At 45.5% G+C, this 25,390-nt stretch overlaps 1 protein-coding gene across 1 annotated transcript in view; it reads right to left on the bottom strand.

Annotated features, from left to right (window-relative positions):
* The window catches only part of LOC144723406 (thrombospondin type-1 domain-containing protein 7A-like), a 198,605-nt gene that overhangs the window by 159,478 nt on the left and 13,737 nt on the right, over window positions 1-25,390 (bottom strand). Inside the window, exons 2-3 of the mRNA XM_078602178.1 lie at window positions 8,348-8,563; window positions 6,205-6,442 (exon numbers count right to left, since the gene is read on the bottom strand). Coding sequence (XP_078458304.1) covers window positions 6,205-6,442; window positions 8,348-8,563 — 454 coding nt within the window. The remainder of the gene's footprint in view (window positions 1-6,204; window positions 6,443-8,347; window positions 8,564-25,390) is intronic.

Raw genomic sequence — 25,390 nt, 5'->3', positions numbered from 1 at the left:
TTAATTGTAATAAATACGTGTTGCCTCCATCAACTTCTCCTGCGTCACATACGCCCGTTACACATCTATAACCAGCACATAGTATATAATGATAAACCAGTCCCACTGGAGTTCACTCACCTTAAATATAGAAGTGTTGTGAATCCCATAGGAGTTTATCATTTGCGTTGCTCAATAATTAAAATCTAGAACCATTAACAGGGCTGAGGTAAGTCGATACAGGAGGGATGGGGAAAGGCAACAGCAGTGGGAGTTACAGGAGGGCTGAGTGACAGGCTTGCCTGCGACCGTTTCAAGAAAATCGCCACCCAGCCTCTGTGGCGTGGTGCGAGGCCTCCTCCACGCGATTGCGTGGAGGAGGCCGCGATGGCGGGGAGGAGGCCGCGATGGCGTGGAGGAGGCCGTGATGGCGGAGAGGATGCCGTGATACACTCACTCATCTTACACTGACTCACTCACACATCATACACTGACTAACTCATCATACGCTGACTCCCTCACACATCATACACTCACACAACCACTGACCCATTCACTCATCATACACTGATTCACTCATCATACACTCACTCATAATACGCTGACTCACTCACACATCATACACTGACTCACTCACACATCATACACTGGTAGTGTCATGCTGTCGGATATGGCTGCAGGTTTGGTCGTACATGTTGTGTGTATCGTTTATTGTTAAATTTGAATCAAAGTTCCTATGATTACTGTTGTTACATTGTATTTTATAGCTTTATTTTGGTGATTTCGAAAACATATGGTTAAGCCATGTTTCTTGCGGAAGTGCGGAGTTGGCCTGATAGCTTGAATCTAAGTTGTCTTATGGTTGTTGTTGTTGTCTGACTTGCATCGCACTGGGATTTTTGCACACAGCGTTGTAATACGGTGTTTTTTTTCTGGAAAATTTGTTGGTTTATCCAGGATGTTTCTGTTGCGCATCGTCGCTTTAAGATGTTCTCTGTTCATATTTTGTTTGTTGCGGTTGCACCCGACTCAAGAGCCACATGGCTCACAGGGCTATACTAAATGAATGAAAAAAATTAAATGAAAACTTGACCTTAAATCATGTTTACTGATAAAATAAGGCCCGTGTACCACGCGGTTATGGATGAATTGCCGGGAGTTCACCTTAAAGTTTGCAGCTCAAAAACGAACACAATTATAAATCAGAGCTCGGGACAGGGTAATCACGTCAGATGGATTGAGGAAATTAGATCTACCTATTAAGCGTTGAGAAAACAATTCTAAGAAAACGTTGGGAATTTGCTAGGTCGTGTGAAGCCAGTTGATTTTCGATAATGTTTAGATGCAAAAAAGCTCAGCCAGTATGTGAGTATGGGGTTAATGCTTTGTGATTCTTAGGGGAAAAAAGTATGCAAACGCTGTATGTAAGCAAACAATGCAAAACGATGCGGAGCAATGACGACATGGGATTATGTCCTAAACAAAGGAAGGTAAACCCCAACCCTGACAGCAAAGGGAAATTTATTCTTGACAACGAAGGTAGCAGGAACAAAAATAGAAACCTCCCACCATGTGTAGAATGATTGCATGATGATGAGATGCTGTAGCATAGAAAACTGGGGGCAGAGTAAGATAAGGTCATGCCACTGATAAGCAGATGTCTGCAGCCCGTAACTCCAAACTTGTGTGCAGCCCTATGTTGGTAAGTCGGTGCTTATGGTCAGGCCAGCAATATATTCCCAGCACACGACAAATCTCGCATTGCCATGCGAAATTTGCCATGTGAGAGGAAAGAGGATAATACCTTCACTTGACTTGGCCCTTTGGGTGGTATGCAAGCTGCAATGAGTTAATTATTACTATGGCGATGATGGTTCATTGTCAGATGTATGAAGTGGTTTACACTGAAAACAAAGTACACACCAGTGAGAAACTGCCCGTGACAGCCCTTGACAGCCCTACAAAACAAAAGAGAAAAATAATTTCGCTTGTTTGCCCCACTGGTATGAGAGGTTGGGATTACAATGTGTTTTAATTAGACAAAATAAATAACTGTACATGTCGATTCAGTGTAAAGGATTGGTAATGAAGTAGAATCTCATGAAGATAATGTTTCTATATTCTCTTTGTAAGCCTACATACAAGGATGCAAGATTTTCTTGCAGAATCATAAGTACATGTGATCTGTGAGGCCACTCAAGACTGAGAACCTGAGCCTTAAGGTCATGGCCCAGTAAAGTTCATCTTTTAAATTCCACTTTCAATGCCAATGGATTTGATCTAAATGCCATCTGTTTCCCCAAAGTCCTAGAATTTTTATTTTCATCATGGTTGGAATTCACATGTGGTGTGTGTAGTGGGAGAAATGGTGGCATAGTGGTTACCGTACCAAACTACAAACCTGGTGACTCATGTTCAATTTCCACTCACGGTTGACATCAGTGATGAATATCTAAAGTAGTTCTGGGTCTGCCTGAGATTAAGTTAGTACTTAGTGCAGTGTATCAATATCTGCACTGGGAAGACAAAGCCGGTCAGGTGTGGTGCTGGCTACCAACCACCTCGTGTGCCGTACCAGTGTAAATACGTGCTCCCAGCACTTTCCCCAACAGTCTGTATTTCTATAAGGGAATCTTTATCTTTGTAATGAGAATACACGTGACGTGTGTGAACATGTAACTCGTTGGAAAATCACATGGCTATCCGTAAAAGTTCAATCAGTGTGCATACATTTATTTGTGGCTATCGCCTAATGCCGCCAGGCTCATTTCAGGAAACACCTTAAAACGCACATGGGCTTAAACGGGCTTAAAAAGTCCATGGTGTGTAAGACTGCCCTCATTACACCCCCACCACATTGCTGACTTTTTTTACATGGTCATGACTTGTAATTAATACAATGTATCTTTCATATAATACATTTGAACCCCAGCTGTTAAATAATCTCCAAACATAATCCCCCACAGAGCACTCCTTGTTCCAGCACATCCTTACAAGAGGGTCCGCATGTGACTTTAAAAGTATTTTGAATGTCACAATACATTGCAATGTTCAAGTGAGACATATGCAGTAATATTCAGAAGTGTTCTACAAAACAAAGACAACTTACACGCATGCATACAAAGATACCCACCCATTCAATATCGTCAACCAAGCACTGCCACAGAAAAATACAAACAGCAAGCAACAGGGCCACCAACTTAAATCATGATAACGTGCTATTGCAGGACTAGCACGAACACACACATACAGTATGTGGTCAGAAAATATGTGGGTGGGAGGCAGCAGATAGGACTCAGGGCAGTTTGTCCCATCTACATCGCTGTTGTATTACTCCAGTTGAAAATTACTTCAGAGACAATCAATAACCTCAATTACATTTCTTTCGTTATGGTTAGCGTTATATTCTTTATTGTGCAGCAGCAGATGTAAAGCTGTACAATTTCTCGTTGGAGCATGGCCAGTTAATATAGCGTAATCAAACGGTGATTAATCAATACCTTGCAATGTCACTGCCTGAAATAAACGTTCCTTATGGCTATCGAATCAGTTCAAAATTGCAACATTCAATTAAGATGGAAATCTGTATTTATACGAAAATAAATTGCGTGATACGTGGTTTATGTTTGCAATTAAGTTAGTATTCACTCTTGAAATAAAAGTTTTTTAAAACGACTTTCTCAAATTTATATTCCTGTGTACTAAGCATGCCCTGTAACCTCAAGGGTCTTCTCTATGGCAAGGGGAATTTGCAAAAAGCCTGGAGCAAAGTACAATGCTTATGTTCTGCACAGATCTATATGAATCCAACTCAGTTTCCAATTCAAAGTTCCATACCATGTGAAAAAATGTGCTGATAAATATTTAGCAGGATTCACATCCAAGACGTTTGATATTCCAGAAAGTTGTCATCAATTTGATCGAGTATATCTTCTTGAAAATGTTTGTTCAGCCTGATTACTATGATGTTATATAAATGTGTGTTGTGTTTTTTAATTAATTCTCACCAAGTTGTTATGGCCATATAAACCCAATGCTATTAAAATAGCGATTAAAATAGCATTGGAAGTTCACAATGGCAATTTCTTGCCACAGGTGCATGCTTTTATTGTTGCGGAGAACGGAGTTTCTGTTATGGTAAACATAACCCTGGAGCATGAGCTTGTTGAAAGTGGACATATAGAAACTCGGGGAGACATGAGGGAGTTTATCAAACACACTTTTAACAAATGTTAAATGCTAAACAGTCATTATTAAAATCTGTGTACATCTGACATGCATTCTGCTTAAGCTCTCACTCCACTAAGGGCTGTTTATATGATTATGGGTAAACCTTAAGCGTAGGTTTTCATAGCCAATACAATGATCTATGTTTCTTTTTGAATTTGGCCATGTGGTAATTTTATGACAAAAATATTGTCAATAACACCTCCAATAAAGCTCATCACCAGTGGCTTAAAACCTTTAATTAAACACAACGTCAGATATCGATGTAAGAGCACAGAGTCAGCTGGGACAGCACACTCGATTTCCGAGTTCACTCCCCGGTGAAGCTCAAAGCGGTTTTGAGGGAAGCGTTTCACGTTGATGATAATTTCAGTCATTAAAAGTCGTAAGCCACAAGTGAAGAGCTTTATTTATCGGAATTCTATCAATACATCGGCACGCATAAATAATATTTGTAAAACGCGACAATATTATTGGGTGGAAAAAGGGTTAATGACAAGAATGTTGGCATAAAACTACCACTTGTGGCCTAACCCAAAAATAAACATGGTTTGTGGTTATGGGTGTTCATGGAGTTGAACTCTGAAGCATAACTGCCACTGGTTTTGAATTGATTATTCTTCCAACATTACAATTCAACACCAGTGGCTTGACTATGTGAATTTACGGGAGGAGTGAAGCCTAACCGCTATACATCTCACTATATTGTATGTGTAAGCACTTAAATAATAACTTAATAACTTATGCCGTTGTGATTTTGTTTTTACTTCATGTTCAAACAAATACAAAAAGTAAAGTAGCACATTTCTGGAGAACTATTATGTTTAAATGTAAAAAAAACTCAAACATGATGTATGCCTTAGGACATGTAATAAAATCAGCAGTCTCCTTTAATTTGCTTCTTACGCAGCCTCAACCAAACATCTATTATGAATAATAATTTTGACGATGAAATTATGTGGGTTAAGTCTCCTCTTGTTGCTACGGAATTGTATTAATATGCTTTGGGGCTGCATTGCTCCCATCAACCTGCAATTGCGGTTGCTTTTTAGTACCAGACACACTAGATAGCAGCTGGCAAAGTCACTGTCTAATCCAAAGTCTTCAGAAGAAGTAGTTGAAAATGTAATTAATTTTATTTCAGAAAAATGGCTAGAAATCTCATCACCTGGACACCAAAAAACATTTGTTTTTTAAATGGTGACTTTAAAAGGGTAGACTAATGTTATCGCAGCATTTCACTGACCTATGCTTTGAGGCACCATGCACTCTTATGTATTCATCAGCCATTTCTCACTTGCATAGTTTGCCATATATTCTTGTCAGTTTAAAATATTCATGCACGTTGGCAGACTTGGTTATATGCAAAAAATGTATCTCCTGATAAATACTCCTAGTAGCCGTCCTAATTGTCCAAACAAGCACTGGCATCATATCACTCTATACTTACACGATTAAATTAATGTCTGAATAGCATATAAGTTCATTTAAACCGGAGTCTAGCAGCGCTTTTAAGATGTTATCATTGCCAAAGCTAATATGTCACCACACCTCACCAACACGTTCTATCTATTACCAGATCCAGGAGTTGCTGCACAGTAGACACACAACCTCCAATATCTACCCTAACTCTATCTATCCCACGATCTGCACAAAGATCTCGATAGCCAAATTCGTAGAGACTGCTCCAATTTCTATCTCAGCCATTGGCCCTCCTTCATCCTGCACACACATTCTAGCCAGCAAAGATGTTTTTGCATCATCATATTTACAACACTTACCTGTGAAGTACGGAAGTTCTCTTCCGTATTTTCACATGGCTTTTCCTGTCTTGCAACGACATCCCTAGCACCCGCTTCCAACGCCACAGTGCACCCCAAATCCCTCATTCACCACACAGGCTTGGCGACACGACGCTATCTCAAGATGCACCCACTCCACACCTTTCCAAACGACCGTAACAACACACCTCTCGCCGCAATCTGTGCCGCCACTCACCTATCAGTGGGGAGCTGCCCTCCTCCCACATGCACGCACGTGAGCACGCGCATCTGGACGCCGGTGGCGCACGCGGCCTCCCCGTCGGCAACAACCTGGGAGGCGTTAGGTGACCCCTGGGTGACCTCGTGCACGCACGGCCCCCAGGGCAGAGCATGCCAGTAGTGCACGGTGCAGCCATACTGGTTGCAGGGACGCCACTCTTGCAGGCCCAGCCGGTCCGGGCACTGCCTCCCACCTACGTGCTCGCACCACGAAGGAGGAACAGATGGGGGCAAATGTGAGTTCCTAACGGCCACCCATGTGGTTTCATCGCTCCCTTATATAACTATGACCAATTAATTATCTTGTGTGTCTTGGGGTTATGCCGTGTTGTTTCGCATGATGTCTGACGTTTCACTCCATGTGCTGGGAGCTTCGAGAGGAACAATGAAGAACGACATGTCAAACACGTCGGAGAGAGATAGAGCACAATTGAGAAAACATACGCAGTACTATTATAACCAATCCACACAGAATGGGCAGGCAAAAAACATCAGACATCGGAAAAAACCTAAGAATATCAGACACCAACACATTTTCAACATACATTTGCAGACATGATTCCTCGTAAAAAGGTTTCAGTTTTGTTGCCAGAAAAAAAGGGGAAACAGGACCCTGCGGGGTGGGCTGGTAGGAACGAATAACCAAAGAATATAAACATAATGTATTATTACACTTGTTTAGCCAGGAAAGCCCCACTGAGTCTAAAGGTTTTTGTAGGGTCCTGCCAAGTGTTTGCAGTAGGGGGCGATGTTGCTACACCGAATCGGACGATACGAAGGGAGAGTGTGAGGCCTAGTTCTAGGCTTTAGGCCTAGCTGTAGGCGTTAGGCCGCTGTGAGTTAATTTTTAATTTAAATGTTTTAATTATTTATGTAAAAGCTTAAAATGTAAATGTTTCTATTTAAAAAACATCAGGGAATGTAACATTGTTAAACATTAACGCCCTTTCACACACACGGGGGTACGATACGAAGGGAGACTTTGAGGCCTAGTTCTACGCTTTAGGCCTAGCTGTAGGCATTAGGCCACCGTGAGTTAATTTTAAATGTAAATGTTTTTATTATTTATGTAAAAACTTTAAATTTAAATGTTTCTATTTAAAAGCATCAGGGAATGTAACATTGTTAAACATTAACTCCCTTGCACACACGCGGGGGTACGATACGAAGGGAGGCGTAGTTCGAGGCTTCAGGCCTAGCTGTAGGCTTTAGGGCGCTGTGAGTTAAATTTTAATTTAAAAGTGTTAATTAAAAGCTATCTCAGGGAATTATAAGGGAATGTTACACTTGTTTAGCCAGGAAAGCCTCATTAATTTAAATGTTTTAATTAAAAGCTATCTGAGGGAATTATAAGGGAATGTTACACTTGTTTAGCCAGGAAAGCGTCACTGAGTCTAAAGGTTTTTGTAGGGTCATGCCAAGTGTTTGCAGTAGGGGGCGATGTTGCTACACGGACGGACGGACGGACGATATAATCTGTTGTAGGCTGGTCCACTTCGTTCCTACCAGTAAAACCCTATCCTTATATTTTGGTACTGGCAAAGGAGGTGAAATGATGATGCTTAAACAAGTGTTGTGTTGCACTTATATCTGTGTGTCATCCTGAGCTAGCTCTGGATACCCCAAACTCCTGGGGTAAAGATCAGGTTTGTCAACAAGGACAACCACTGATGACATTAATTTCGAAGGAACTATTTTTTTTTTAGATTGGAGGAATAATGAATAGCCTGAGCGGACCTCCACTATAATTTGAACTGATAAAAGTTCGACAGAAATGTAAAGTAAAAACTATATACAAATGTGCATCAGTGTGTTTGTGGAGCTCAGTTCAAATCCCCACCATGGCTCACATCAGTGGTAATTATCTGAACTTGTCTTGGGCCTCCCATAGGTTGTCTCAGCCTAGTTCAGTGTGTAAACACTAGCACTGAAGAGACAAAGGTGGCCAGGCGTGGATTTGGCCAGCCACCCCCTTGTGTGCCATATCAGCCTTCATTGGTGCTCGCTAACAGCACTTGCCCAAACAGTATGTTAAGGTTACACGGGGGATCTTTGTCTCTTGTGTGCGTGATTTGTGTGTGTGGTGCTGGAGGTCGTACCGTCGCCGGGAAGTGCAAGGATGGCGCGCACGCGCACCTGCCGGCCCTGGGTGGCACTGTCACCCACCCGGCTCCCCTCACCCCCCAAGCAGGTGTGGGAGCAGGGCATCCATTGTCCCCACTCGGACATCGCACAGTCCTCCCAACATGGCACTTGGCATGCTAGTTGCATCGGGAAGCCCGGCTCCCCACACAGTTCCGGTCCAACGGTCACGCCTGCCTCGTACGCACACCGTCGACGCACGGGGACATGTTTGGATTATGATGCGCAGAGACACAAGGTTCTACAACTATTTAAACTATTTTTATTTTAACAGGTAAGGTCCACTGAGCTATATAGCTCTATTTCAGAAGCGACCAGTCCACAAATGACAGCCCAACGAAGTGGCTTATCGTGTAGAATATTTACAGAAGCTAAATACTCTAAACGCATGTCGATTCTAAATGCACAGGGAGAGCATGCAAACTCCAAGTAAACAGGCACCAGGGTTGGGATCGAACCCACGACCTCCTGTATACCAGGCGACGTAGCCATCATCTCGTCACCGCGCATGGGTACAGACATTGTGGAGACACTTGCCAGGGTGCAACAGAGGCAATGTGATCCAGTGAAACATGTGATCCGGTGAAACATGTATGGGTTTTCTCTGGGTGCTTCGGTTTCCTTCCATATGTAGACACCTAAATATTTAAAGGGCCTCAGTGCTTGGGAAATTGTTGGTGTCAGTTCATCACATGGCTGCCTTTTTGCTTATGTATGTGGTTCCTTAAGCCTCCGAGTCATTCCCTTTCTTTGCGAGTGAGAAAATAATATGCGCATTACAAGTTGAAATTTTATTTTTATTCATTAATAATACAAATATAACACTCTGGAGAAGTACACGATGTGCTGAACTATGTACACATCTGAAAGCATATGCGTTCAGATGTCGTTTGCATTTGAACGAAAATATACGCTTGAATGTATAATGTAATTATCATATGAAAGCCATATATTGTTTGGTGCCATGTTGGCTTCGGGAAAATTGAAAATTATAGTTATGCCACTGCCACCACACAGTGACCTTACGTGGCACATGCCACAAGTTCATCGAGGTCTCTTTTCCAGCAGTGTATGCACTTTTGTAACGCTCCACAGTGTGGATGTATTGGAGGCAGGATTAAGGCTGCAAAGCCACAAAATTATGTCGTCTTGGCAGCGGGAGTGCTGACTGCTACACTTTCTACCTGTGGCAGCTCTTTCATGTCCTTTATGGTAATTTCTGTTACACACTTTTGAGGTTCAAATGAAAACAGCTGAAAAGTTAACTCAAGTCATCGGTTCTTTAGCAATTATATTATATTCAAACAGACACAGCTCGTACTCAGCATCAGAACCCACAGCAGTGTTTCTCCATCAGTACCACTGACATAATGTCTCAACTTTTTCGTTATTCGCAGTGCATGAATTAATCAGTGAACGTGCTTACATGCAGTCTCTGCCAGTGTGCTTCATTCTCTACTTGCATAAAATATTCAAAAACTGAAACTTTTAAATAATTCTGCAGTGGTTGAAATAGTTTTTGAGGGATTTTATGGCATCGATCAAAGACCACTAGTGTATAGCTTCCATAAATTTGTGTGTCCTTGCGCTTAATGCTTTGATGATCATGTGCCTTTGAAAATATTGAATGACTTTAAGGAATTGCTTCAAGGTGTTACAACAGAGGGAGACATCTAATTCCAATGCCAATTTCATGTGGGCATTTGAAATTTGTATTATGTTCTTAGATTAATTATTCTTGATTTGAAGCTTTCGTGACTGCAGGAATCTATACTCTTTGGTTCTTTCAGTAAAGTCACGTAGGTATAAAATAAAATAAATCACGACGTTTTGATCGCAACACAAGTGACCGTCATCAGGTGGAACAGATACAGCAGGAGAACTGATTAAATCCCATCTGTAAAGGATGTAACTCCTGACATGCAATACCCTGGTGTCTACAAACTGAGTTGTGGTTGCGGCAGCAGTTATATTGAGGAAACGAAACGACATGTCTCGTACCGCGTTCGTCAACACAAGGCAGATCTGAAACACGGTAGGACCAATACCTCTGCCGTTGCTGATCATTGTTTTAACGCTGTGGGCTCACATGAAATATATTTTTCCAAGACGGAGGTACTCTGCAAACCTACTGGCTACCTGCAGAGATTTGTTCATGAAGCCATCCAGATATATAAACACAGACGCAATTTCAACAGAGAAGATGGGTACAAACTGAGCAATCATTGGAAGGACGTTATTAACCAGATAAACTCTTAACTGACTTTGAAGTTTCCATCCTACCTGCCTATGTCAGCTGTTATTTCCGACTCTCTGAGTACATCACCAGGTTAAATATCTGTGAGGCGGCCCAGCCACAGGAGGATCCCCGCCACCTCTGGTGGCTGGGACCGTCCAACATTGACATGCTAAAGTCTCACATTTACATTTACGTGCAAGTTCCTTCTCTAGCTCCGCCCACTTACCCTTTGGTTGAGCCCACCAAAATCCTATATATAGACTCTTGTTGCAGCAGCTCTTTCTCCTATGTCAGCAGTTCTCCTGCTGTATCTGTTCCACATAATGACGGTCGCTTGTGTTGCAATCGAAACATCGTGATTTATTTTATTTTATACCTACGTGACTTTACCAAAAGAACCAAAGAGTAAAGATTAATTATTATAACTATTGGACTGCAATTGCTGAGTTTTGATACATTTTGTAAATATAAAGAATTTTTTAAAGAATTCATACTTAATAAAAAAACAAGTGAAAAGGTGTTGATAATGAGAAAGCGTAATTGTTGCATTACAATAGATTCATGATTTGTTTTGAGACTGCAAGTTATTCGAGCTGAGAATGGTGGACATACGCCTGCAATCCAGCACTGGAGACAATCTAGCGCTCTATGCATAATTTTGAAACCCCAAAACTGTCCATAAGAGGTTTTTGGGTTAGATCACGTCAATATAAATGTGTCGTTAAACCCGCCACCACCCGATACAGCCAATTAGTAATGTTTGATACGTGAACAAACTTGCCAATTAGTTACTAGTTCAGCACACTGGTGTGTTGGAGAGTAAACCCACAACATTTACAATTCGAGTACGACATTTCGCCAGTAATTACAACGAGCATCATCAGGCGGACAGAGTTTAACGACATATTTAAACTCTAAAACTGATTGGGCTTTGAATGGTACCCACTTGTATATGTGCTGGGCTTTTTTGAGGTATTCTGGTATACTTCCACGTATTCAACATTCCTACTGTACATGTAATTGGCCAAAACATCCTTCCTGAAAAAGTCTTCATATTCAGTGAGGCTTTCTTGAAAAAATAAAAATTTACTGTATATTCATTGTATAACACAAGTATATGGATGTCATGGTTGATGAATATTTAAGTAACTGTGGGGAATACGAGACTACACCAAGTTTCTATGTATGTAGAACTTCTTTTGCACCGTACGTAGCCAACCGTGCTAATCGTAGGTGAGGTAGTTAGTGGTGTGACAAGCATCACACCTGGCCATCTTTGTCTCCCCAGTGCTGATGTTTACATACCATGTTAGATAAGGTCAACTCAACCTAGGTAATGCCCAGAATCAATTCAAATAATAACCACTAATGTTAGCCATGGCCGGAAATCGAACTCCAGGTGCTGTTTGGAGTGCAGTATACATATCCACACATATTCAGACACATAATAAAACATGAATGTATAATATTCTTCTCCAAAATGTAATGCGCAGTATCTTCAAAAAACTAATAGTATAGCTTTTTAGGTGGGATGTATAATAACACTGAAAGCCAATTGCCAGCGTAATACTGTCATAAAGACGCTGCAGCTGCTCCTCTTTAATAGGGCTGCCATGGCTGCCATGGCCGCTAACCAGTATCCGTAACCGATACATTAAACCCCACAAGATTCGCAGCCAAGCCTGGAACCAGTGATGGGTTTACTGGCACGAGCAGCACGAGGATAAGAGCGCACGGCACCACCTGGGTTTTCGGTGTAGGTGATGTGGCATTTAATTGCCATATGGATACAAGAACATGGGATGAATAAATGAGGCCTTCACAAACGGGCCAGGAAAGCTCATGGCACACCAATAAACATGTGCACACAATGTGTGCCGCTATTTCCTGTCTTTTGGTGGGGCAGGTGGACATTGCGACACATGCACTCGTGCGCGCTCATAAATGCAAATGTCTCTGTTTAGCCATGGATAGGGAAAGTACTTTTGGCAAGCAGCTTTAAGGCAAGTATGGTACAGGTGGCAAAGGTGATGCTCGCACCAGATGCAACAGTTACACCCCCCCCGCCCCCCATTGTGCCCGCAGTACACGGTTGCACAGTTGGTACTTACACAAAAGACAAAGATACACTTACAAACATGTTCTCTTCGCAAGAACGTATTCACGCCAGCACGGCACAGGAGAAGGTAGTGGGCCAGCACTACACCTTTGTCACCCTATTGCTGATATTTACACATTGCACCAGGTACTAATTTTAAGGATGTGTTTTAGAGATTCAGGATAGGATCAGATACCATTTGCCACCAATGCTCCTCATGGCCAAAATTCAAATGAAGGTTGCTGGGTTTGCAGTCAGATTGTTAAACGATAACCGGTAAACCAGTTACTGTTTTCAGAATAGATAACCGGTTCTGATAGGCAGAAACCGGTAACTGTTTCCAATCTCATTTTAGTCATGCATACACTGATTTAAGAAATGTACTCTATTGTTTGGAACACACGGCGAAGTCGAGAGACAAAATCAAATCGGTGCACACTGGATTGCAAGTCAAGTGTGATAATCATTGCACCACTGTGGTATCTCCTTTTCTCAGTTACAAAGGTAAAGCTGCTACTTCTGTTCCTTGACATTTCTAAATGTACGGCAAACCAGCAACTGATATTTTTACCATGTTTTTTCATGCACTACCACCAGCCCACGAACACTCCATACACAAATCACGAAGACTTGCACATGTGCTCAAATGGATGCTCACAAGATCACCAACAGCCAAAATCAATTCAGCGCTGGATGCAGACCTCTCCAAGTCGACGCCATCTCCCACAGTCCGCGATGTGACAATTGACAATCCACCCCAGCACCCACACATGAGCTGATCTTCATCTCGCCATCTCTGTGGTGGATATCCTCTTGGGCGCATTATGCACATGTTTTATATACCAGAAAACTTTGTTGGATTTCGCATAGTTAAATGACATTCATTGTTTAAAGACACCAGATGTGCAATATTTTTCATCACTCATGTTACTTTCTTCAATCTATCTAGTAATATTCTCAGAGCTTACTGACATTTTATATTTGATTTACCGACAGGTGAAGCTTATAACGTTGAAAAATTTGGTTTCAATGCTTTCATATGTTACAATACATTTATATTGAAAATTGTCCCATAACAAGTTTGTATTCAAGGTCTATCCTCGCTGACATCTAGAATACATTTTTAATACACTGAATATATATATATATTTTTGACAAAGTAAATCTCCATTCAGATAATTCAGGATGTGTTACCTGGTTAAATAAAGGGCATCACATGAACAAATTGCGCTTACAGAATTATCAAGCTCAGTAACTTTAACACATTATAAATACACACTGTTAAAGTATGAGGAAATGCAAGACATTATTGAAAGTTAAAAAACTAATGTGATAATGTATGTAGTAAAAAATAAATGAAAGCAAACATCATGATCCAATATTCCCGAAACATATTAGAAGGACTCAGTAGCCTAGCAACCAGTACTTTCAGCATTGAGCCTATCTGGCTCACTGGCACTGATAGGTAGGAGCATCCTTGCTTTAGGTGGCATGGTCGTTTCTATAGGGAATCACAATATGCCCTATGTGCTGTCAAGATTACAAAGCACAATTTGTATAGAAGAGTATTTCAGTGAGTACCTGTGCCACAGTCAAAATCTCGCCCCCTTTCCGGTCCATAATGGAACTTCAGGTGCCGAAGGAGCTCTTGTAAATAAGTAATGTCAATAAAATATTGCGTGATTGATAAACAAAAACAGAAACAAATATACCAGTCTATTATGTATTGCATTGGTGACCTTCTTTGAAATTTTATATAAAAAGTATATTAATTTTCGGAGTCAAAAAATCTAGCAGTAGATGGGGAATGGAGAGGGAGAGGAGGGAGGAGAGGGGTTATTTACGATGGTTGGCCAACTGTGAATGCAGCATTTTATCGCTTCATAAGCAAGCACTGCAGGCCATGGGGAGAGCAGCTAATTAAACACAGTGGAAATAAAGGTACCACCACCGCACATCTCACATGATATATTTATACATGAGCAGTGCTTATTAAAGTAACTGCAGCCACTGTCGCCTGGCCATGATATTCTTAATAAATTCCGCAATGGATTGCGACCGGAAATCAAGTGTAGCGTAAACACTGCAGTGCTGTATACGCCGCATACAATAATTGGGTCTGGGTGTGGGTGGGTGTTCATGCTGAAATAAGCAATAGTATGTAATGCTGTGTTTCGTTGCATGTGGGAGAGCGGTCGTGCAGAGTGGTTAACGCACTTTACTATGAACTTGGCGACCTGAGATCGATTCCCAGCTACGGTTCATGAATGGTGCCTGAACCGATTCTAACCCCTCCCCCAACTTCACCAATCTGCACCGACCAACGTGGTCAATTATGGTAATTCAACCTCCATAACCAACTCAGCACGGGGATGCCTTCATCCAGCAGTGAATTGACAAAGCGCTGTATATTATTATAATACAGTACTAATGCTTTTTGGCTCCCAGGTGTCTTTTATACAGGTAACGAGCTGAGATTAGGAGCACACTCTTAAAGGGAATGCTCCTAATATTAGCTTGTTACCTGTATAAAAGACACCTGTTCACAGAAGCAATCAATCAATCAGATTCCAAACTCTCCACCATGGCCAAGACCAAAGAGCTCTCCAAGGATGTCAGGGACAAGATTGTAGACCTACACAAGGCTGGAATGGGCTACAAGACCATCGCCAAGCAGCTGGGTCAGAGGTGACAACAGTTGGTGTGATTATTCGCAAATGGAAGAAACACAAAAGAACTGTCAATCTCCCTCGGCCTGGAGCTCCATGCAAGATCTCACCTCGGGGAGTTGCAATGAACATGAGAACGGTGAGAAATCAGCCCAGAACTACACGGGATGATCTTGTCAATGATCTCAAGGCAGCTGGGACCATAGTCACCAAGAAAACAGTTGGTAACACACTACGCCGTGAAGGGCTGAAATCCTGCAGCGCCCGCAAGGTCCCCCTGCTCAAGAAAGCACATATACATGCCCGTCTGAAGTTTGCCAATGAACATCTGAATGATTCAGAGGACAACTGGGTGAAAGTGTTGTGGTCAGATGAGACCAAAATGGAGCTCTCTGGCACCCCAAGAACACTATCCCCACCGTCAAACATGGAGGTGGAAACATTATGCTTTGGGGGTGTTTTTCTGCTAAGGGGACAGGACAACTTCACCGCCTCAAAGGGACGATGGACGGGGCCATGTACTGTCAAATCTTGGGTGAGAACCTCCTTCCCTCAGCCAGGGCATTGAAAATGGGTCGTGGATGAGTATTCCAGCATGACAATGACCCAAAACACACGGCCAAGGCAACAAAGGAGTGGCTCAAGAAGAAGCACATTAAGGTCCTAGAGTGGCCTAGCTAGTCTCCAGACCTTAATCCCATAGAACATCTGTGGAGGGAGCTGAAGGTTCGAGTTGCCAAACGTCAGCCTCGAAACCTTAATGCCTTGGAGAAGATCTGCAAAGAGGAGTGGGATAAAATCCCTCCTGAGATGTGTGCAAACCTGGTGGCCAACTACAAGAAACGTCTGACCTCTGTGATTGCCAACAAAGGTTTTGCCACCAAGTACTAAGTCATGTTTTGCAGAGGGGTCAAATACTTATTTCCCTCGTTAAAATGCAAATCAATTTATAACATTTTTGACATGCGTTTATCTGGATTGTTTTGTTGTTATTCTGTCCCTCACTGATCAAATAAATATACCATTAACATTATAGACTGATTATTTCTTTGTCAGTGGGCAAACGTACAAAATCAGCAGGGGATCAAATACTTTTTCCCTCACTGTACATTCTACATACATAATCTAGATACAGCCATAAGTATCATAGATATCACCAAGATACCTCCTCCCACCCAGCTTAAAATACGCTGCCAAGCTTAGCAGTGTTCATTAAGACACTGTCTTTCCGACAGCTCTATTTCATCACCTGAGGACGGCTGCTTGCGTTGTGGCCGAAACGTCGTGAGAATGTTATTATAGCATGTTTTCTTTTAATTACTTTATTATTTCCCTTCTACGTGACTTTACCGAAAGAACCAAGAATATACCCATTGATAATTGTTTTTTTTACCCTTCCATCTGGCAACAAAACTGACACCTTTTTTTTTTACAAGGAGTCATGTTTGCATAGACCACAATACCTGCAGTCATAATGCAAACAAAAAACATAACTCTGATAATGTGCACTGTCCTTGAAGTTGATTGGTCCACACCCGAGACAGCTTTCCTTAGAGCCTAGTCTCACATCGGTTGGACCAGATGACGCCAAAAGGGGTCCAGTGCGCCTTTTGGCGTCATCTGGTCCAACCCATGTGAGACTAGGCTCTAAGGAAAGCTGTCTCGGGTGTGGACCAATCAACTTCAAGGACAGTGCACATTATCAGAGTTATGTTTTTTGTTTGCATTATGACTGCAGGTATTGTGGTCTATGCAAACATGACTCCTCGTAAAAAAAAGTGTCAGTTTTGTTGCCAGATGGAAGGGTAAAAAAAACTATTATCATAATTTTTACTGGCAAATGAGGTTCCAATGGAATATACCTGTAATAACAGCCATAGAGGGTTCACGTGGGGATTGGCTTGCCGGTCCTGCTTGTAGCCAATAAGGGTTGAGATAGGGACCATGGCCCATGCGTCATCACGACAGGTCATCAGGAGTGATTGGCCTAGCCATTCGGGGCCCCAGCCAATGGGGAGCCGGATGAGGGGCGTGGTCCTGGGATTGACAGGGAACCATCGAGAATGGTCGAAGCTGTCCATGTACGATTGGCTGGGGGAACCACGTGACGAAGGTATTAAGAGCGAGTGGAGGAGAACGATCGGGAGCAGACTGAAACTGACAAGAGCAGGGTCACGCGCGGACGGGGGCTGGGGTTGCCACGTGCGCGGTGGGAACTTAGTGCGTGGTCTGTCCTCTCTCCGTTGTCTGCCAGCAACGGAGAGTGAGTGAGCAAAGTGTATTGTGGAGTGGAAATAAAAAGGACCGATTCCGAAGCCGTCTCTGGAAGGATTATTACACTGGTGTCAGAAGTAATTCTGCGACTGTTTGGACGATCGTCAAGATGTCTAAACACCTCAGAAAAAAGAACCTGCCCGTGCCTCTGTCGGAGGAAGAGGCCGAGACGGAGGAAGATGAGCTGTTGGGAGCTACAGCCCTGGTGCCGCCGGCTGACGACGCTCGCCTCGACGCCTCTCAGCATCGACCGCGGGAAGATGCGACCACCGCAGGACCGAGAGACGAATGGCGGCTGATGGCGGAGCAGATTGAGTCGTTGCGCGCAATTCTGCTAAGCCTGGTGACCGCGGTGGCGTCCTCACCAGCCGTGGGTCGCCAGATCGCCGATCAGCTGGACGCCGCGGGAAGGGGTCCTGCTATGGAAGCGGGACCCGCCATTGCTCCTGCCACGCGGGAGGACGCCGTCGTCTTGGGTGGGGCGGCTGCGCCGGAGTCGTCGGCCGCCATTTTGGGCGCGCCTGCTACCACGCGGCCGCCGGACGCCATTTTGTCTGCAACGAGCGGAGAGCGGGAACGGCGGCCGGAGACGCCCGCGGCACGCGCCTGCCACCGCGGACATCGCCTTCCACAAATAAAAGAATTTATCGCCGGGGGCGATTGGAGTGCTTTTACGTGGCGCTTCGAGTCGGCTTTTAGATCTGTCAACTGGACGGAGGAAGAAGCGCTGGGAGCGCTACCTACGCTGCTCGATGATGTGTCTCTGGGAGTCTTCTGCTCCATTCCGGCGTCCAAGAAGAAGACACTGCAGGATGCGTTCACAGAGATGGCGGAATTTTACGACCCGCCGACATCGGCCACCAGAAAATTTATGTCGCGTCGCCGGGCACCGGAGGAATCGCCGTTGGCCTATCGGGGGGCGTTGATGGCGATGGCCATGGCTGCCTACCCCGACGCAACGGCCGAGCATTTGGATCCACTCATCCTTTCCCGCATGCTGGAGTTGTCTCAGGAGCTCAACATCTCTCTACCAGTGTGCGGCCACGAACCGCTTTCATCGCGGTGGGTGGCGCGCTGCCTGGACGCTAAGTTTAATATCAAGCGGTGGGACCAGATGGCGACGTGGACGAGGAAACCCGAGATCGACGGGCCGCCTCTGGGGTGGTCTCCGTGACTGGTTGTCCACTGCTCCGACGACTCGGGCGACGACGACATGCTGGCTGCTGCTGTCCCGCGTAGGATTCCGGGCCGGCGGCTGCGCGACCAGCGGAACGACTACACGGCCCGACCGCGTGCGAGGGCCGGGTCGTCCGACCACCGGCCGACGTCGGCCGCGTGTTTTAAGTGCGGCAGACGGGCCACTTCGCCCGTGACTGCCGCTGCCGACCTCTGCTGTCGCCTCCTCCGCCAAGGGGACCTCCATCTCCTCTACCTGCCGCGGAGCTGCAACAACCTCGGGCGAGTCGGCACAAATCGGACACCCGGCAGGTCGTGTCACATCACTCATCCACTCGCACTCATTCTTACACTCCTAAGGCCAATTTTACTTCTCCTGCTCCATTGACACGCTCTGCTACACAGTGGAAGAAAGTGGCTCGCAGGATTGTGGCTGTGGCTGCGGCGTCGGGCTCGTCGACGGTACGCGGTACTATCGACGGCGTTGACGTCCGTATCTTGGTGGACACTGGCGCATCGGCTACCATCATTTCGGATGTAATTTTTCATTTGTTGTCCATTCCTGCGTCGAGAATACGCAAGGTTAATGATGCGTGTGTTGCCGCCAATGGGGGGAGCATGGGTATCTGCGGACAGGTGGATGTGAGCATCGCTATCGGAAATATTACCGCCGCAGGACCTGTGTTAATTTCTCGCTCGCTAGCTGTTCCATGCTTGTTGGGGACGGATTTCCTGCGCCGGATGCCGTTGCGAATACGGGTCGACCAGGACTGTTTGGAAATGCCGGTGGGTCGTAGGATGGCGTTCCTGCCTTCCCTGCTGGCCAAGGCGCCTACAGGTAACGCAGTTACTGCTGTAGTTGCGGCTACGGTGGAAGTTCCATCGGGAGCGCAAATGCTCATTCCGCTACGTTACCGAAAACCGCTTCAAATGGGAAGGGGTGCGAAAGGCGTGCTATTATCCCCATCGAATTCCGTATCGAAATATTTTTCTTTGGCGGCGGCACAAACGATTGTGCGCCCAGGTCAGGCACCTTTCATACAGGTTTTGAATGGGGGACCTGATCGCGTTGTTGTTCCGGAGGGATCGGTGCTGGCTCACGCCACTACCGATTTCGCCTCTTGTGAAAAACCACCGCGCGCTCGGATGCCTGCTGATGGGTCTCCGCATGATCGTTCACAAGAACGCTGGATCGCGGATTTATGCGGAGAGAATTCTTCCTTGTCAAATGAACATAGGAACGCCTTGCGTTCGCTGTTGCTGCAGTACGCTGATGTGTTCAGCAGGAATGATTTGGACCTCGGACGCACATCGCTTTTGTCGCACCATATTGAAACCGGTGCATCGCCACCTGTCTGTATGCACCCTCACCGCATGAGCCCGGCGGAAAGGGAACACGTGCGTGGGGCGGTAGATGAATTGCTGGCGGCGGATATTATCTCGCCATCCAATAGTCCGTGGGGCGCGCCCGTCGTTTTGGTTAAGAAAAAGGATGGTGGTACGAGGTTTTGCGTTGATTTCCGCCGGTTGAACAAAATCTCGGTAGCGGACGCGTACCCCTTACCGAGGATGGATGACTCATTGGATGCTTTATCGGGTGCTAAATTCTTTTCCACCCTTGACCTGTCCTCGGGCTTCTGGCAGCTTCCCATCGATGACGAGTCAAAACCCAAAACGGCATTCCGCACGCCGCAAGGCCTCTTTGAATTTAATCAGTTGCCGATGGGCCTGAACGCGGCTCCGGCCACGTTTCAGCGGCTCATGGAATTGGTGTTGGCGGGACTGCAGTGGGAAACGTGCCTCATATATCTAGACGATATAATTGTCTTTAGCCGCACGTTCGAGGAACACCTCCAACGCCTTGAGACAGTTTTTCAAAGAATGCGTGCGGCTGACCTTAAGTTTAAACCGAGGAAATGCCACCTCCTGCAACACTTAATTCTAGATTTGAAGCTTTCGTGACTGCAATGATTCATATTCTTAGGTTTTTTCGGTAAAGTCATGTAGGTAAAACATTAAAATTAATGAAAGTAAAATAAAACAAAATAAAAATAAAAATCACGACGTTTCGAATGGAACGTTTCCATTCATTGGCTACCACAGTCTGATAAGCTCTCCAAACCCCCCCCCTCTCCACCTCCCTTCAACTTGCTTATAAGGGATTACATCTTGAATCATTGCTTCACTTGATGCAGCTAATTCGGCTGTGACGGTCCCACCTGATGACGGAGACTTGTGTTGCCTCCGAAACGTCGTGATTTTTATTTTTATTTTGTTTTACTTTACTTTCATTAATTTTAATGTTTTACCTACGTGACTTTACCGAAAAAACCTAAGAATATCCTGCAACACTCCGTCCGTTACCTGGGTCATATTGTCAGTTCGGACAGTGTATCCACTGACCCTCTGAAAACGAAGTGTGTACGTGAGTGGCCCACACCCACTTCAGTGGGTGATGTTCGGCGGTTTATTGGATTCGCTTCCTATTATCGCCGCTTCGTTAAGAACTTTGCGACGTTGGCAAAACCATTACACGTTCTGACTGGCAAAAATCAAAGGTTTAAATGGGGGGCGGAGGAAGAAAGTTCCTTTATGGCACTTCGGGACCACCTCGCCACGGCGCCTACGTTAGATTACCCAGATTTTTCACAGCCGTTCATCCTTGATACGGATGCTAGTGATATCGGCATTGGGGCCGTTTTGTCGCAACATAAGGATGGGGTTGAGAGAGTGGTGGCGTATGGCAGCAGGGTTCTGTCCCCTGCGGAAACGCGATATTGCGTGACAAGGCGGGAACTTTTGGCAATTGTCCATTTTGTTCGATTGTACCGAACGTACCTGTATGGACGGAAATTCCTGGTCCGCACTGATCATGCGGCTTTGCAATATTCCCTCAAATTGGATCAGCCGTCAGGCCAATTGGCCCGGTGGTTGGAATCGTTACAGGAATTTTCCTTCCATATAACGTACCGAAAAGGAGCCCGTCATGCGAACGCTGATGCGCTCTCAAGGCTGCCGCCCGTTCCTCCGTGCACTTGCCTGACGGGCACGCACCGCTGCGCCGCACCGCCCACGTCGCCCTGCCCGGTTATGGGGGCGATAGCGAATGAGGACGACGCAGGGGCGAAAGCGAAGGAGGAGGACCAGCAGGTGTCGGTGGACACCGATGACACCTTACGGCTGCCGCACGCGGTCTGGTTGCGCGAGCAGGAGGCCGATGCCTCGCTGTCTCCACTACGTAAATTGGTTGGGAAACAGAAATCGCAATTGGCGGGCTGGAAGTGGCAGATGTTCCGGGGTAAGTCGGGATTGCTAATGTGTACCGACGGGGTGTCTGACCGACCACGCTTGGTGGTGCCTACTTCGCTTCGCTACGACCTGCTCCGTGCTCTGCACGCTGATAAGTTGATGCACCTTGGCGTCCAAAAGACTGTGGCCGCGATGCAAAAGGATTTTTTCCGGGCCGGTATGACGGCGGACATCAATGATTTTGTCCGCTCGTGCCATGACTTTGCGAAAAGGAAGCCGCCTCGGAACCACTATGTACCACCGTTGCGTTCCATTGAAGTGTCCCGTATTAACGAATTAGTGGCTCTCAACATTCTGGGGCCGTTTGCCCCGTCGGCTAGGGGCAATAAATACCTTCTGGTCGGGGTGGAATATTTTTCTCGATGGCCAATGGCCTGGCCTCTGTCCGACCAAACGGCAGCGTCCATCACCGACACTTTCTTGAACGGGTATGTCATGGACAAGGGGGCACCTGAAAGGCTGCTCACAGATCAAGGCCGGAATTTCTCCTCTAAATTGCTTAGGGAAGTTTGTGACGCGCTAGGTATAAAGAAAGTTCGCACCTCCCCATACCATCCACAAACAGATGGTATGGTGGAACGATTCAACCGTACCCTTTCCGCTATGCTTTGTCACACGGTCAGTGAAAAGCAAACCGATTGGGACTTGCACATACCAGGCGTCTTGGCGGCATACCGCATGGTTCCGCACATGTCCACGGGATACTCACCGTTTTGGCCGTGAAAATGTTCCACCCATCGATGTGCAACTGGGTACGCCGAGTAAACAACCGTCCCGCTCCCTGCCTGACCACGTGCGTGACTCGCTTGAACGAGTAACGGAAGCGCGAGAGGCTGCCCGGTGTGCGACGGCCCGTGCTCAGGCAAGGAACGAATGGTACGCGCGTCGATCGCATACTCGCATGCCTTGGTCAGTGGGAGACCTGGCGTGGCTCCACTGCCCCCAGGTACCGGCGGGCACATCCCCTAAACTGCACAGACCATGGCGGGGGCCTGTGACGCTCGTAGACGTTCGGAACTCGCAAAGTATCCACGTTCAATACGGCAAACGTCGGTGGTATGTTCATTCCTCGCGACTTAAACCCTATGTTGACGCGCGTGTCGGTCCTTCATCCCCAATAGCTGACCTGCCGGGTTCTGCTGGGCCGACTACGCCGCTTGACACGCCCGTTGATCCCAGGGGGGATTGTGTTGTGCCTCCTGCAGATGAACAGGTTCTGAGGGCTGAGGAAGCCCCCGCTGCCCCCCCTCCAACGGGGCCCGCCCTGGACGTGACCAAGCACCAACAACCGTCTTCTTCTTCGAGCCTGCCACCTCCTGTCCATCCGGAAGCAAAGCGACCTTGCGCTGGGAGCGGAGAGGGTCCCGCGTCGCGTACGCGGTCGAAATCTCTTCCGTTTCGTTAACGTTTGATCGTTTCGCTGATTCCCTGTCGTTACCGCGCTGCAGGGGCGCCCTAATGTATGTTGTGATTTTTTTTATTATGGGTGACTGTTTTAAATGTTGTTAGGCGCGGGAACGCCGGTTCACCCTCAAATTGTTAAACGCACCTTGGTGCCCTAATAAGATGTTGCGGAATTGGTTCTTCACCCTTTTCCCAGCCGAGACGGCTAAATTTTTCACCAGGGGGGGAGTGATGTAATAACAGCCATAGAGGGTTCACGTGGGGATTGGCTTGCCGGTCCTGCTTGTAGCCAATAAGGGTTGAGATAGGGACCATGGCCCATGCGTCATCACGACAGGTCATCAGGAGTGATTGGCCTAGCCATTCGGGGCCCCAGCCAATGGGGAGCCGGATGAGGGGCGTGGTCCCGGGATTGACAGGGAACCATCAAGAATGGTCGAAGCTGTCCATGTACGATTGGCTGGGGGAACCACGTGACGAAGGTATTAAGAGCGAGTGGAGGGGAACGATCGGGAGCAGACTGAAACTGACAAGAGCAGGGTCACGCGCGGACGGGGGCTGGGGTTGCCACGTGCGCGGTGGGAACTTAGTGCGTGGTCTGTCCTCTCTCCGTTGTCTGCCAGCAACGGAGAGTGAGTGAGCAAAGTGTATTGTGGAGTGGAAATAAAAAGGACCGATTCCGAAGCCGTCTCTGGAAGGATTATTACATACCCATTATCAATGAAAACGAATCATGTATAGCAGCAATTGCTTGTATCGTCCGTATTGTTACATGAAATACAATAATAATGATACATGCCAGAGCAACATAATAATCTCGTGTATTCATGATTTTGTGAGGGAACTGCATGTACATTTTTGCCCATGGATCTCCTAATACCATTTCCAGCTTACCTTTTCTGCACACACGCTATGCTTTACCATAAATATGAGCACACAGGAGTGACAATAGGACAGAAGAAGCAGTGTTCATTGGACACTCATCACTACATGATTAGGCCAAAAGAAACATGCAGTCTTCTCTCATTGATCATTATTAACCCAACCACAACTCCCTCCTTCATTCCATCCTCCCATGCACCCTCTGACCTCATCTCCAAGTAGTCCCCACCACTTGTCACAGCCATCTCCAAAACTTTATCGAAGTTTAATCAAATTGGGATTAGCAATCAGAGGCAGTGATGTGCAAACATCAAGTTGGCTTCCAAACACTGCTGCCCATCTTGGGAACAATGAGCTTACTCCACATTTGCTCATCACTGCCCCTGATTGTTAATCCCATTGCAAGTCTATTGTGCCGAGTCATTGATGGTGGCAGAGGCAGAGGGTGTAAAGGTGAACTTGGGTGTGACTGTGAGCCATCTTTCCAGAGTATGGAAACAAAAACCTCCAGTTAGAATAATGTAGGGAAGTTTTAGACATCTATAAACATTATACTTCATGCCAGGTATAAATTGGAAAAGTTTAGTTGGAGTTATTTTACACTAATGTGCAGACAGCCAGATTTTCTGTGTTCTATTGTACGTGTGTGCTATTGTTATGGAGTTGTTACTGGAATGGGTTTTTTGAAGAAATAAATGAAAAACAGTTTATATATGACTCGTTCATGAAGCTTGTCTTCACCAGGCCAAAGTTTTCAATAAATAAAATAATGAACGTAATGTGATTTTTTGTACAATTTTTTTTTATAATCAAACACGAACAACTACTCCAAAAATGTGTATTTTTCCCACGAGAAAAAAACAAAAATGTTGACGATTTTATTTAACTTCCTATTTAAAGACGTACCCATCGGAAAACGCTCAATTTAAAGAAGCAAAATTAATTAAAT

This window comes from Lampetra planeri, chromosome 1 (genome assembly GCF_965212315.1).
Source record: "Lampetra planeri chromosome 1, kcLamPlan1.2.h2, whole genome shotgun sequence".
NCBI lineage: Eukaryota > Metazoa > Chordata > Hyperoartia > Petromyzontiformes > Petromyzontidae > Lampetra > Lampetra planeri.
The sequence above is the reverse complement of the archived record's forward strand: the minus strand, read 5'-3'. Positions and strand labels throughout refer to the sequence as shown.